Source organism: Pavona decussata, unplaced genomic scaffold (assembly GCF_977016875.1).
Source record: "Pavona decussata unplaced genomic scaffold, jaPavDecu1.1 SCAFFOLD_100, whole genome shotgun sequence".
Taxonomy (NCBI): Eukaryota; Metazoa; Cnidaria; class Anthozoa; order Scleractinia; family Agariciidae; genus Pavona; species Pavona decussata.
In genome coordinates this window covers 2,015,318-2,031,567 of record NW_028145515.1, presented here as the reverse complement: position 1 = coordinate 2,031,567, position 16,250 = coordinate 2,015,318, and the positions used below count along the sequence as shown (strand labels likewise).

Here is a 16,250-nt window from a genome sequence, read left to right as displayed (position 1 = left end):
CAAGTGATTGCATTTACACCCTTGAACCTTTACAAACAACACCCACCCCTTCTTAATGGAGTGTTTTGCAATCATTAAAACGTTTCTAAGAGGACAAAAATAATATAATATAATGCGGTCACAGAGGAACGAGAATCATCAGGTTCCTTCAGTGTTTGCTAGTTAAGGTCCCAAACGTTTTTGCCAGAAGCAATAATGGTTTTTAATTCATGCGAGAAACGCCACCGGCTAAAACTGGTACAAACTGGTGTTTAATTTCAAAGCTTTTTCACCTTATATGTTTCACGAGGGAGTTCCAACATAAATGTCTGTCCCAAAAATCTGTCACCCAAAGAAGTGATTCCAAATTTTTGTGGCCGCCCTGCCGACTTTCAGTCGATATATTACTGAGGTAATTCAAAAAATTCAAGTATCAGATAATTTGGGAAGTCCAAATTTGGAAGTGATTGTCACAGTCCATATCTCGTGATATTGGATGCATCGCGAGTCTTGAGAGATAATGGCGGATCACATCAAAAGATGAAATGTTTTGTCTATCAAGAAGATGCAAATGGTAGGTAAACCTTGTATTTGTATAAAAATACGAAAAATATTTGCGATAATCGATCTTGTTTTGTCGCACGACATTTTATCACTTGTGTGGTCTACTCTGTGTTTACGAATTACGACATTTTGCTTGCAATGGATATGTCATAATTCTCGACTGTATCTCAGTTTTTTCTCTTACCTCTTAAATGCTCCTCCTTTCGAATTTTAATTTATTCCGATTGTAATAAAGGAAGCAATGGTCTTTCAAACTTGCTTGAAATTTAGGGGTTAATAACATTTATTGATACACGAAGGCAATATTCTAACCGATTTGTTTGGACTTTAATCTATTAATCTGTTGTTATCTTTGTATTCAGCTTCTAACTATTCCCTCGTTGGACCAGGTTTGCCATGGGACATTCGATATGTTTATGTCGTTGTTCTTGAGGTCTAAAAACACTGACTAAACGCACACTATAAAGTGTGATAGAATATACCGCCAACCGAAAATATACTTGCGAGATGACCCACTTTTTTAAACGCCTTTCAGCATTTATCTTTCACTTTCCTTTTTGAAGGAGTATGATTTGTCTACGTATTTGGAAAAAAGAAAATTGAAAAAATGTTTTATCGTGAATTAAATAGCAATAGAAGAGGTTCCATTTCTGGAAAATACGTTCGGACAAATATACAACTATTCAGTTTGTAAAAAATACCATTGTTTCCCAACAATTATTACCATTCGATGTTACTAAAATGAGTTTGTTTGTTTGTTCCGTTTATTTCGAAATTGGCCAGAACTAGTTATTCCTTACGTTTACTTCCGGTAACGGAGGGGTTACTCAATGTTATTTAGTTGGAATTTGCTTTACGAGTTGTTTAAAAATCCTGAAAACTGACACCTGTTAGTTTGAACCAACTTGTTGACACGAATCTGGTAAAACAGGTACTCGTTGAACTTAAACTTAAACACACACTTTTAAAAAGGGTTTTTGGACTCTTCTATAGATTTTATTTGATCGAAAAAGTAGTAAGCCATTCTAGAATATAAATACTTCGTTCTGTTTGTATTTTTAGCGCAAAAACCATGTGAAGGAACACCTCAAAATCCCCGCTTGTAATGAATAATTTACTGGGTTTGTTGTCCTTGTTGCTGGTGGAATGGTCGCTGACTGGATCAGGTAACTCAAAAATATTTACACAAACTTATGAGAAGAAGGAAATAAATATTCTTTAAAAATAAAGCGAGTAGTTTCCAGGGAATTATGGTAAATGATTTTCAGTCAGTTACGATACGTCTATTCCTTTGAAAACGTGTTTAAATGAACAATTGTATACATTTGTTGCCATGGGGTCAACAAAGTAATTGGTCAATTACCGCACGATTAAAAGCTAAGCTAGTCTTGAAGTTTATGTCAATTATCAATCAGGCTGAATTGGTTTTGTACTTGTAAAATTGCAAGTGAGGAATCAAAGGGTTTTAAGTGTGGAAGGTATAAGAATTTAAGTCCCTGGTCGCTAAATTTGTGCCTCTAAAGAAATATGTGAACCTCAGTTCAATGACTTCAATGACGCTTTTTCCTTTGCAGCAACACCATCTCTTCAAGGATCATACAAAACCCAAACTTTTCAACGTTCAAGGGGCCAAAACCAGTTTGCACCATATTTATACACCTCATTGGTACCAAGATTTCCAAGAACCAATATTTGGACTCGCCACAATGTCCCTCCAAGGACTCAATATAGAGATTACCATAGTAATTATAATTTTAAAGTCAATGCAAGGAAGATTGGCACTCTTACGGAAAAACCACTTGACAATGCTAAAAGCGTAACTGTAAAGTCTTATTGGACGCAGCAAGCAAAGACCAAGGCGAAAGGGCCATCTAAATGGATAAATGGCAAGAAACGGCCTCAAGTTGTAACGGACGTACAAAAGTCGCTGAAACCTAAAGCTTCCGTTAAGAAAACAATTCTTTCTGATAACCCTCGATGGGCGAGGAACCAAGGAGACCACAAGAAGCGGAAAAAGCAGTTTATAGTAGCAAATTGGGGAGGTGTAGGTCTAGGAAATGGATTAGTACTTGGTACACCAACGGCCAGTTATGGTGCTAACCTAGGTACGGCACTTGGAACGGGCTACGGTGCGGGTCTAGGTACGGGTCTTACCACTGGCTATGGTACTGGTCTCGGGACAATGCTTGCAGCGGGTTACGGGTCTGACAGGAATGGGGTCTTAGATACCAGACATACTTTTGGTACAAACTATGACAGTTCACCGACAAGTAATACTCAAAGTCCAGCTACAATGAGTGATCTGTCTGCAGCAGAGCTGAACTCCTTGACCTCTCAAGCGGGATTAAACTATCTATCAAACTTAGATGCTGCAGGACGAGGAGGAGGGACGACTGACTTAAATTCGTTGACTTCTTCTATAAGTCGATATCAGAACAATGATTTGGATATTTTGGGTAACAATGCTAATACAGCCTCAATGGGAGCAAATACGGGTTTCGATGGGCTTGACTCACTCACAGGTGGAACAGCACAAAATCAGCAATATGCCGGAAACAGTAATCTGGAAAACTCTTTGGAAGGGAAACTGACGGCGGCTGGTGGAAGTAGGCAGGGGATTGGAGGCTGTAAGTTCTAATGATAACTTAATAAGTTACACAAGAGGCTCCTTTTACATCTTCAATATCGTATTTTTCTAGACGACGCGTACAAATATCAAAAGCTCACTGGCAGAATATCGAAGGACAAATACACTAAGCCTTTGTGGATAATCGACCAAACTGCACAACTGTACAAAGTGACAACAAATTAAAATACAAATCACACTCAGTCCCTTTCTTGAACGGAGTGCCAACAAATTTGTTGCATTACCAAACAACCCGATTTATAAAATAGAGGAAACTTCCAAAACCTTAAGGTCTGTATCCCTATTTAGAGAAGGATCAATTAACAATGGGAAGTTACCAAAAATTAAACATAAACTTTATGTTATCATATTTTGATGGACGTTTTGTCTGGTTTACTTCTTTTTCAGCAATGGATATGGGCATAGATGGAATTAATGATCTGGGAGGCAACGCTATGTCCGATAGTTCCCTGCAGCAGCTCCTAGGACAAGTAATGGGCGGAGCGGGAGGAGGTGGAGGAGGGAGAATGGGAGATGTTGGGGGTCGTATAAATAACAACAACAACAACAACGATAATCTGGGTGGAGACCTGGGGAACCTTGACCTTGCATCGCTCGGGATGAACCTTGGCATGGGAAATGGAATGGGGAACGGGATGGGGAATGGGATGGGAAATGGAATGGGGAATGGAATGGGGAATGGGATGGGGAATGGAATGGGGAATGGGATGGGAAATGGGATAGGGAATGGAATGGGAAATGGGATGGGAAATGGAATGGGAAATGGAATGGGTAATGGGATGGGTAATGGAATGGAGAATAGTATAGAAGAACTGGGAGGTATGGGAAATAGCATGGGAAATGGAATGGGAGGGATGGGAAATGGAATTGGAGGCATGGGAGGAATAGGAGGGATGGGAGGGGCGGGATTAGCTATGGGAATGGCAGGAATGGGGCACGGGATGAAAATAGGGGGAATGCACCACGGAGGGCATGCTGCAGGGTCCATGGGAAGCCAGGATGACTTTAACACCGAGGTAAGAGTAACACTCATGTTAAATTAGAATAGAAAACTGATCTGATGAACTGATGAAGAAAAGCTTCATTGGGGCTACAGGAATAAAATGGGTAAATACGTTGCAGGAGCATTTAATACTAGAAAGTTTAAAAATATGACATAAATGAAAATGATAGATCAAAAGCTAGATAGATTAATTTATTATCCCTAGAAGTTGAGGTCTGCAAAAGATGCGTTATTTTCAGTCTTGTCGCTCTTGGTCTTATAACCACTACTGTTTGTGTCATCTGTACGTGTTACTCCAGGAAGAAGATGCACAACCTTCTGACGCATCCGACGAGCAAAGCTTCCCAAATCTCATGCAACGTCCACTGGCCATTGCCCCCATAGTGCCAGGTCAGACGGTGCATGCGCACGCCAGTGACAAGCCGAAGCGACCAACGTTTTCAACAGCAGACATCTCACCAGCTGACATGGCGCTTCAAGTTCAACTGAAGGCTCACAGAGAACATCAAGTAAAACTTAAGGTAAATTTAATACATAGAACGAAAAAAAGAATGATCGATTCACGTAGTCTTACTTCCATTTTCAGTCCATGCAAAGCTCATCATAATTCCTACAGTAAAATCAATGGTATGAAATCGTAACGCTTTTCCCCCAAGGAATTGTGAATAAGACCCTACAACTAAAACGTCTTATTACAACAAATAATAACTTGTTGGAATGTCTGTCAATCTTGGGACGAGGTCGAAGAGTCTATCTATGGGACATGTTAGCTTGTTTGCCGGTTCCTGAAATCTCCTCCTGTCTTCTAACTAAAAAAAAAATTGAGACCCCCCCTGTCAACCTCCCACGAAGTCGTTTTCAGGGGACTCGTATTACCTCCTCCGAGTCCCCTAACAATGTCTGCGTGGGAGGCTAGTGTGGTAGTGTGGTGTGTAATACGAGGGTCTGTATGGAGATGCTGGATTCTCGGCTCTGATCAGTTCAAATGTTAACCATTTCTCAGCTATCAGCGAACATTTTGGTTATTTTTAGCCAGTTAATTACTGACGGATCTCAATTAACTCCAACTTGCCACGTGTGTTTTCGGTTTTGTATCGTATCAACGGTGTCCTTCTCATTAGCTGAACAGTGTCGAATATCATTCGAAGATTCCAAAGAACTTGCTAGTGATTCCAATCTCTTTTGAGAATTTGCGAACAGTGCTTATGATCTTCTGATCATGATGACCTCCCGACTTCTAGAAACAGCTTGAGAGGAGCTCTGAGCCAACTTCATTAGCAACTCATTCTCCAGGAATTAAATACATAGTTCAGTTGGGAAGTTAATTGCAAGTTAAATTCACTCTATGCTCAGGCAAAGTTTAGACATCTCACCTGATAGTTTTCTCAACGTTTCTCAGCTATCAGTTAAAAATCTGCCATTTCTCAGCTCACAGTTAAACTTTTTGCCGATTCTCATGAATAAGCTCCATGCAGATCCTCCAATACGGTTCGGTAATACGTAGCTGAGACCCTGTGATGGGTGTAAAAATTTGGTTCAGTAATACGGCCATGATTAACATTAGATGGAAAGAAATAAACACGGATAGGCCCTGTTCGACAAGGAATTTTTTTTAATCCTCTAATAAAGTTAACGGATTGAAGAGCTCACATTGTAACGTTCATATATCTGAACACATGTTTGATTGTAGTTTGATTCTATTTATTTTGATACCAATAGCAGCAAACCTAATACACATGACTCCAAATAAAGAGTAAATTTGTTCAAAAGGCAACTGATTATGTACGATTTATCGAGAAGCGATTTGCCTACCGACACAAGTACCTTTATTCTAGAAACTAATTCATTGTTTTTTTTTTACCAGGAACTGAAAATGAAACTGAGGAGACTCCGAGAGAAGTTGCGGAAACTGAAATCCGATTACCAATATTCCGAGGACGAGGAAGAAACCGAGAAGTCAGAAATGGACACTCTGAAAGACCTGAAGAAGGCGACAGAGCAGGCCATCAGGGAACTGCAAGTCGAGGCTGTCAAGGCCAACAAAAGAAAAGGTAAGAATAGTCTACTGACAAAGTAGGTAGTCAAGATATGGGGGATATTATACACGGCGGCGCGAAGATATGAATTTTATTTTCGAATGGTAAAGACAGCGCGAGTGAGTAAAATATTGTTTTTAAATAAAATGAATATCTTCAAGCCACCGTGTAAGATATAACACTGTCCCTTACGGTAGGCACTCTTTGCCGTTCTTTGGACCCAAACTATGGGGAAAACTGTCCACGGCTGATAGATCTGCCAAGACACTCAAAGCTTTCAAAAGCCGTATCCGGACAAAAGATCTTACCAAAATAATGGACACCAGCTGCAAGGGCTGTACCCTCTGTTCCATGTAATGTTTTTTCTTTAGCTACAAGTATTAGATTTTATCCAAGATTTTAAAGACTGGATTTTAGATTTTAGTTTTGTAACTGACGTTTACGCACACTTGTACAGTATCACTAGTATTACTACTATCATTATTATTAGTTAGTTTTAAGTTGTGTCCCCTAATTAGTATAGGTGTTGTCCCAGGCTACAAGGCTTAAAACTTTAATAAAGTTTTCATCATCATCATCATCATCATCATCATCATCATCATCATCATCACGCCACTCGAGTCCTGAATGTAGTTTCGTATGAATTTTAAGAGTGGTGTATTTTCCAGTAAAACGCTCGTAACTATATAATAAATGGTGGGTATTAACCACAGTCCGATTAAATATAAAGTTGTTTATCAGTGGTTCATTATCAGCAGGAAAGCGTGAGAACAAGAGTTTGCATGGCTGCAGACCTTTAGTAGTGGTGTGTATAAAGATCTAGTTGCAGCTCAGATGATTAGGACTTTGGGCAGGATCGCTAATTAATAGGCCATTTCTGAGTTGCTTTGAACCTCATTATGGAAGCGAGCCTTCGTACATAGTCCCAAAATAGCATTTGACAGTAACGTCTATCCTATTTACACTGTGATGGTTCAGAAAAGAATAACGGCTTTCTGTCCCGTGATTTTCATCTCTTCCTCAAGCCTCAATAATTGGTTGCCTTCCACCCGGCCATTCCTGCTTATTCTCTTTAGAATCCTCAAATACGACGTGATTTGACGGTTGAATTATTATGCTATTATCTTTTTTTCAAACCGAGAAGGTGTCAAGAAACTTATCTTCATTCACGACATTCCTGTATCAGACGGTGGCAAACAGTCTGATAAGACGAACAGCCTTGAGGATCTGGGAACTGATTTGCTTGCCCTCATAGACTCAAGCACAAAAAAACCTACTTCTGGTCCTGCGCATGATGGACCAAGCCGTACCAGGCCTCTGGCGTTTACACCTGCCGCTCCGACGACCCAAAAGGCTCAGAAGAAGCAACCTGTGCAAGATGACACAAACTCATTGACTGAACTTGAAAAACAAGCTGAACAGGAAGTCAATTTTATGACCAAGAATAACGAGAAAGGTAGAGTCTTTTAGGCCGACTTACCGAGATAGGTTATTTTTGAAACAGAGATAGGGGTTTGGAAAGAAAGCGATGTTAGCTTTGACTTCTGTTGAGAGAACTTTGAATTTCTCCAGAGTGTGGTTTTGTCACTAAATATAATAATACAATCACAGAAATAGCACTGTAGTATCGAAGTTCAGGTAGAGATGCGGTTGTGTAGGTGGTAGGCATCAGATTTTCAATCGGAAGATTCGACGGTCGGTGGTTTCAGTTTGGTCCCTTTGTCACGTCAAGTTGTTTCCTTAAACGAGAAACCCTGCTTCTCATGGCGTCTGGCACCGTCCATATGGATTTCTTCTTTGATCATTTTTTAATTAGAAAACGAAGATTTAATTCGTCGACACATATCCGTTTTAGGTCGTTTTTATTTTTTTCGCTGTCCATGCGATCAAAAACGATCAAAAACGCTTCTTTGTAGTGACCTTTATCAATGTTAAATAGAATTAGTTGCAAATAAGGTCATAAGTTTCATGAGTCTGCGAGTAAACATTTTTGGTCATTCGAAAGCCAATCAACATCGCTTCATGAACAAAAATCACAGATTGCAGAAAACTTCTAAAGCCTGTGGTACCTGAGACATCGTAGATTATTGGTCATATATTTCAATTGTTCCTCTTATTACATTGTATTTGAGTTTTTGATCGCAAGGAGTACATTCGATTGTTAACAAATTAATCCTTTGAAATTTCGAAGTTTAATTCAGTAACCAATTCAATTACACGCATTCTCATTCAACAGTTGAAATATTACTTTACTGTAACAAAAGTCTGCTCTTAATATTTCGAGGTAATTGTCAAATGACAAGCAGGTCCCTTTTTAATTCTTCAGCTAAACAGAATGCACTTAATCCAGGACTGAAAATAAAAATTCCAGGTATGCTGTCAATCTTTTTTCTTTTTAACACATTTAACTTTTAATGCAAAGTACAAACCTTTACAGCATTTTTATAATTATACTTTCTGCATATACTGTCGAAAATGTACTAATATTAATACAATTCCAGTATGCAGTCAATCCCAATGTATTTACATTAAAGAAAATCGTAACAAAAATAAAGCCTTAAACTGCTTAGCCCGGATAAAATTGCGGTTTTGGGCGTGCGAGAGTTGCCAAAACAAAATCTCTTTAAAAGCTGACCTCCAATAGAAAAGTAAAGTTAGTATTTCAGCTAGAAATAATACTCCAACTAGTTTGGATGGAACTCAACGTCCCAACGCTAAAAAAATGTTATTTTGTTCGCAAATTTTCGAGGATAAATTGGTAGGATTTTAGTATGAGAAATAATGGCGGCATAACACATTGTCACCATCTGTTTGTGTCACCAGATAGATTTCAGTTTGTGTTTATTCGAGGCTGTTTAATCGTCGATGAAAACTTAAAAATCCTTGACTTGCCAAGATGAATCACTTAGAGAACAAAAAATTTTCTTGGTCAATGGTATCCTTCTTATGTTAGCTATAATTAAAACCCGGTAAACAAAATGATTTAATTGAGCATCTTTTTTTTCCAGAAGTGGCTGTTACCTCATCAAATGGAAGCTCGGGTGAGTACATGGCAATTACGCGTGTTTGTCTTAGTTGCTATTATCACTTAACATAAAAAGTTCACTCTGCGTCTGCTTCAGGTTGTTTGCATTGAAAGGTGATTCCAAAAAGTGTTTCTCTAAGGCATTTAGGGAAGTGGGAATAGCGCAACGGTGAGAGCACTCGCCTTCCACAACAGGGCCAACACAATTCGAAACGCGAGGAAATGTACGGGAATACCGAAAGTCTCGTTTCGAAATATCGCAAGGAGTATTTACATCTAAGCTCAAAACTTACCTCGGTTTCTATATTTTGTCCTCGTTGAGGATGAAAGCGGCAAATCTTAGCAATTTGGAGGGTTATTGGCGTTGGCCGGGCAACTGCTCATTCTTGTGTGCGGGCCCTGTGCTCCCACCGTTGTAGCCCGGAATCAAGTCCGGAAGTTGACGTCCGTATGTGGGCTGAATTTCTTGTTGGTTCTCGTCCTTGCTCAAAGGGTTTCCTCAGGGTTCTTCAGTTTTCCTCCCCCAACCCCCGTAAAATATCATTTTTTCCAAATACCATTGCAACCATATGAAACAGTGGATGGAGAGCCACAACTGTATATACCAGTGTAAACTCTCAGTATAATTGATTAATTTGTTCTCAGTATAATTGATTAATTTGTTCCTAGAAAATAACTTTTTGAAAGAGAAAACCAATCACACGAGAGACGAATTAAACCACAAGATGTTACAAAAACTGTCCTTTCGTTTGAACTCGTACCTGAGACAATTCGAAGTCAAAGTTACTCTTTTCATTCGAACATTAAAGACGTTCGGTTATTTGGGATGGAAAATCTTAACGAAATCTGTCACTGCTGTACTGCTCACTGACAACTTAAGAAAGGATGACAAAAAAAAGAGCGTCAGCTTGACTGCAAAACAACATCAAGCCGCCGTTACACGTTGAAACTTTTAGCTGAAACTTGTGTGCAACGGCGAACGAGACCAGTTTCACGAAGTGGTGTTACACGGTGAAACTCTTGTTTTTTCACCACTGCGGCCGTTGCGAGCCGTTGCAGAAGTAGAAAGCGGTTCTACTTTTCGTGAAACTTGTCTCGCAACGGAAGTTCGAAAAAGTTTCACGAAACCGACCATGTTACACGGTGCAACGCCTGCTGAAACTTGTTTCGCAGCGCCGTTGCACACAAGTTTCAGCTAAAAGTTTCAACGTGTAACGGCGGCTTCAGTTAGCTTGGTTTTTAGTGAAAACACCTGCAACGACTTTTGACAGCGACCTTCAGATCAGAGTACGAGTACAAGATTGAGTACAAGTATGCCGACTTTCAAATTTTTGAAGTCAGTCACATCCCCAAAACTCTCACCCCTTCCCGGTGTTTACCAGCAGATAAGGAGACCGGCCTACAAAACTAATGCTGGTTTGACAAGCGGTTATCTAATCCACACAAACGAGATTTGAAAAGTCGTACTCATACTCAATCTTGTACTCTTTGTGAAATCTTTCTGAATCTAATATGAAACGTAAGACCGCGGGAATGGTGCGACGTATATGTAAATTATCAGCCGACCAATGTTGCCAGCGATCAACTGAGTTGTTCCTAACATTGTTACCTGAACCTAACCCAAGGTGCCAAAGGACAGACCCGCATGCATGTACTAGGTGCCGAGAATTTACCGCAAAGGACTGGACATCGCATGAGTCCAAGTAGGCTTAATATTTAACTGGTGGGGTTTGTTCATGGTAAATTGGATTTTCCTCTTGAGGTCTCGTTAACTTTCGGAAAACGAAAGACGTCAAATTCATTTAGTGTGGAGGTTAACGTTTTCTCCACTAAATTGAAACGTTTATAACGTGAAAGGTAGTTTGGTCAATTATCTTAAACGAAAATTTGATTAGGAAGTTTAGGGAAACATGTATTAGCTCTTAACAATAGACATAAACTGTAACTAGTTAGAATTCTGCTGTTTTAACTGAATTTGTCTAAGGCTTGCCAGGAATTCTCTTTGAAACGTTGCAAATTTTTGAGGGGTTACGTAATTTCGCTTAATCGACAGACCTGTACTTTGAAAGATTTGTTATCCCTGCACAGACAAAAAAAAAAAAAAAAAAAAAAAAAAAGAAATAAATAAATACCCAGACCCCTTGTTCGAAATTATGGACTTTATATCCTCGAGTTCTTTTTAACATCTCGAAAGTTACTAAAATTAAGGCTTCAAGGGGAAAAGCTAGAATATAAAAAATTAAAGTATAACGATAACCTCAAAGAATTTAGTAATCAGCCATATGAAAATTAGATGACGGAGAACTTAGAATAGGTGGTTTCTTTGGTGGTGTTGTTGCCCTTAAAGTTGTATCTTCGTCTTACTAAATCAAAACATGTCAACAACATATAAACCAAAAAAAAAGCTGACTATGTGAGAATAAACCTTTGATTGTACTTTAAAAATTGATTGCACTTTACAAACTTTACAAAATGTTACCACCTATTAGAGTGGCAGACATGTACAACTGTTCCATTCATGTTAACAAACAGTGTCTCTTCCCTTAGCTCCGCATCCACACTTGACCGTGAAACCACAAGTTATAAAAACACACGGAGGCCAGCGCCTGCTGAATCCCATTCAGCTTAACAACTTGGCACAAATACTTCCAGGTACTAACCCTCGACCTACCCACCCCTTCCCCATTCAGACTGTCACTCTTTTTCTGTATATGTAATACTGAACTATAGCAGACTGGAGAGAGAAAACTCCAGAAGGCTAACCAATGGTTCATTGCGGCTCAGTCTTGTCATGCTTTTTTGTTGGAGTTATAATCACCTTGCTAGAAGAGAAAGGAAGTGGAGTGAGGAGGGAGTGAGGGGGAAGATTAAAAAAAAAAAGGTGACCAAAAAAACCAAAACAAAATCACTTTTATTTAAGTGTCGATGGATTTAGCGCGGATCACCAACCACTAGAAATTGTTGCTCAGCAACAGAAACTGTCTTGAAATGTCACACTCTAGAGGTGAAGATTCTCATCAGCAGACTGAGAAATTGAGTCACATCATATTAATTCAAATTCTATCGGAGATTAAAAGGTTTTATCACATCCACTGAGTTGATAAGTTAATTTTGCACGGTAAAGAAATTTAAGTGCTGACGTTTCGAGCGTTAGCTCTTCGTCAGAGCGCTTCACGGTCTTCCCACCGACGTAACACAATAGTTTCTTTAGTAATTAACCCCCTTTTCCAAAAGGGATAAATAGCAAAAGTCATAGCAACTAAAAACTTTGAGGTAATACTTTTTAACAATTTGCGACGTGTTTTTAATATCTTTTAGAACCGGTGGATAACACAAGGGAGAGGAAATTCCAGGCTTCTAGACCAACAAGTAAGAAGACTCTTTAGTGATAAGTGTAAAGCAGAAACAATGAAAGGAAACTCTTCATACCGATTGTTCCTTTTATACGGTCATATTTTAGTGCTTTGTTATTGGCCGAACCAACGGGCTTCATAATCCACCGTTCCGAACAAGATGGCGACTGGTGCATTTCCCCATAATTCTTAGCGTACGAAAACCCTAAAAACGCTCATAAAAACGCACAAAAAAATTCCAAGAACTTCAAAACTAGCATACACAATGTTGTTAGTATTGGGGCGAATTTTTCAAAAAAATGTGGCTTTCTATGTGCCTATTGGCTGTGTTAGGTTCGCAAAGCATTGTGGTAAATGGGCAGCCATCTTTTTCCGTACTGTGAATCATCATGTTTTTCCACATGTTATCAAGTAGAGACTTGATAATTTTGCGAGATAATTAACGATGTCTACATAATTATATAACATAATGGGTACATGTACATATTTTTAAGGGTAGCTCGGTGAATGGAACTAACAAAATTAACAAATTATAAAGAAGGCACGGTCTGAGAGCGCATACGGCCTCACACAGAGGGCCTGTACTTTCCTGGTAGACGTAGATGTATGGTTCTAATCGTTTTCGTCAGAAAAGGTAGTACTCACTTTAACAGTTGTGGAATAGATTGTTTTTCAATGTGGAAATGTTTAGAGAACTAACGAAAGTATTGAAGTATGTACATCTGTAACTATTAAACGTGACAACAGTAGTTTTTTCTTTTATCTAGATGGAACAATGAGAAGAGCGCATGCTCCAGGTTAGTGCTTAGTATGTAATTGTTAGGAATAATAACAGCAGAAGTAACAAAAATAAGAATATCAAAAACAACAACAACAACAACAACAACAAAGACAAAATTTCAAAATAGAGATGGATTAAATAAATGTATTTTTAGCTGGTTAAAGGCATCCACTAAACTTCCAGATTGTCTTTATGAAGCTTGGACCTTTCGATTTCAACTTGTTTAATTAAATGTCAAATACCTCTTCACTGAACTAGGCTATCACAGACATCAATACTTATAAGAGAGTAATGTCCTTTAAACAGTTATTAACACTTAGACCTTCTAGCCGACTTGATGATACATGATGATATCATTAACTCGGTAGGCAACATTTTGAGATCGGACGAACTGTAGACGTAAATATAACTAGTTTTCGGTTGTTTGGCTTATAATATCTTCCTCAGGAAATACGACTGCGGCGGTCGCTTTTTCCGGTAGCATTGGATAGTGGCCTGTTTACTCTACGTAGGTTTTTGTGGCATCATTCCTCCACAAACGCGCAAAAGCAACTTCCCTACTTGCATAAAAATGCCACTAAGGCCTTTAATTAAGCAAGTAGCGTTTCACATTTGATGATTTTCCCTTCCCAGATTATTTTAGCATCGGTTGCTGGAGAGACCAGCCTGAAAGGGCCTTATCCAGCTTGGAAGGAATATTTCCAATGTTAGATGGAAACGACTACAAGGCGCGCAAATTTGCAATAAAGAAATGCTCACTGATAGCAAAAGTTCAAGGATTTCCGGCCTTTGCTTTGGAAAACGGTGGCCAGTGTTTGGGCGGAAAGGATATCCTGCAGGTATACAATATGTACGGGTCCTCAGGTGCGTGCAAACCAGACGGAAGAGGGGGTCCCTGGAGCATGGAGGTGTACAAGTTTACAAGTGGGTTGTTAATCCTATCTTAAAAGAATGTTCGTTCTGAACATGCACTGTTATTGTATAGCTGAGTTGTGGCATGAGCTTTTGTGAGATAAACAAGATAATACACTCATTGCGATAGGCTGAAAACCATTTACCACAACCTCTGGAGACAGCTAAAAAATTGTAGTTGACAACACATTAGTTGAAACAATTTACTGAGTTGTGAAGCGGAAACAATTTTGCAATTTGTATAGACTAATTTTGTTCATTTCCCTGGTAAGCCGCCGAGTCACTTTAGTTTATTTGCTTTAAAAGTGGTACGGTATTTCATAGTTTCTCTCAAGGTCAGTTTTTTTCATAGGAAATTGCTTTCCTGTTGAACTGGAAGTAAGTCGTTATCGGATAAAGGCCAAAGTTATAGGTAGCATTTTAGTCCTGTCATTTGTGATGCAATCCCCAATAACATTAATAATCATAATAAATCATCTGAAAGCCGAACATGGTGCAGATTTTATTGTTATTTTCACATAATTGTATTCAGCTGAACTGAAATGCAAAGCGAAAGTTTTCGTGAACCTTACAATGCAACCTCTACAACATTCCAGCATTCTAGTCATTCCCTTACTTCTTAAAACTAATTGTCGTATGACATTTCCTGTGTCTTTTTAGGACACCCACCTTCTCGACGTGGTGGTATTGCTCGTCTGAAACAGATGAAACGTCACTTTCTGAGGAGAAAACATTAACATACTACCACTCCATGGTCAGTGGCTTATAACTGTGAAAGGCTGCAGAGGCAACGTTGGGTTCCTATAAAGAGATTTAAAGTGGTGCATATTGTACAATTGAACAAAGGCCTCCCTACTCCGGATACAGATCGCCGTCACGAAAGCACGTTGGAAAATCATCAAGTTTTGCTAAGGTGCTTTAAAAATCGGTTGATTCTTTAATTTCTGCTAACCCAACCAAGGAAATGGTTTCGGTCAAAACGCTTCAAGTTTATACATCAAGTATCTAAGTTGAGCCAGTCAAGATAAATAAATCTTGGATACACACTCTGAGTGAATCGAGCAAATTAAATCGGCCACACAATGTGTAGTCTTTCGCAACAGCACTATCCCATTAAAGTAAAAGTTTTTATCAAGAGCTATTTGTGTCTTTGCTTTTGTAAGACGTCGTAACCAAACTGAAAAAGGTTATATTTGGTTTAATTATCGACAGAGTTGATAACTAAATTGTAAATTGGTCACCGACAAGGGATTCTAGTGGTGACGTGTCGAGCGTCAGCACTTCGTCAAAGCAGAAGGGTTAACGCTCGAAACGTCAGCACTGGAATCTCTTGACGGTGGACAGTCTTCAGCGGAACAATTTTGGGTCTTAACAATGTCTGAGCGTTACTGTGTATAGATCTATCACCTTTGTCTGGTTGTATGCTAATCAAGGATTAAAGTTTGAACTGCTCATTGAGAAGCTATACAACTTAATTTAAAGTTGATGTTAAGTCTGGATTAGGTCAATATATAGTAGTTTGAGCAGCCGACTCTTGCTTTTTTAGATACGCCGAGGTTGCGCACTATACTGGTGATGTAATGTGTAAGGCAGGAGGCTTTTAGTAGCCCTTTTTACAGCTGTGTGCTTGTTGACCGGTCCTTTCAGTAAGAGCAAGGATGAAACTGCCTATTATATGTAATTACAAACTAGCTAGCATATGCACATCACGATTTTCTTATGAAAAGCACTAACATTTGTATCAAATCAGAGTCAACTCCAGCCTCGCTTCTACTCAAAGGCCAGGTCACTAAGCACACGACTGTAAAGTGTATTTCTTTAATGTTAAAAAAAAACATTTATCACGATAATTATATGTATCCTCATATAATTTTTCAGTTTGAATATTTAATTCTCTCTACTCGCACGTAGGAGTCTGTCACGACAAATGAAATTAATAAATAAATTGTA

General features: G+C 38.9%; 1 protein-coding gene across 3 annotated transcripts; it reads left to right on the top strand.

The window, feature by feature from the left end:
- The first annotated feature begins 87 nt into the window (after positions 1-87).
- LOC146472293 (uncharacterized) lies at positions 88-16,250 on the top strand. Of its 3 annotated transcripts, none has more exons than XM_085119720.1 (15): positions 88-553; positions 1,606-1,709; positions 2,118-3,170; positions 3,578-4,206; positions 4,493-4,714; positions 6,058-6,244; positions 7,416-7,685; positions 8,556-8,600; positions 9,238-9,270; positions 10,880-10,957; positions 11,802-11,906; positions 12,573-12,623; positions 13,375-13,404; positions 14,022-14,312; positions 14,961-16,250. In XM_085119720.1, the coding sequence occupies exons 2-15, from the start codon at positions 1,649-1,651 to the stop codon at positions 15,035-15,037; spliced, it is 3,132 nt and encodes a 1,043-aa protein (XP_084975846.1). In that variant the 5' UTR covers positions 88-553; positions 1,606-1,648; the 3' UTR covers positions 15,038-16,250. The 3 variants fall into 3 exon arrangements, with proteins under 3 accessions (XP_084975846.1, XP_084975847.1, XP_084975845.1); XM_085119719.1 differs by having other exon boundaries at positions 94-553; positions 7,374-7,685; XM_085119721.1 differs by lacking the exon at positions 10,880-10,957 and having other exon boundaries at positions 93-553; positions 7,374-7,685.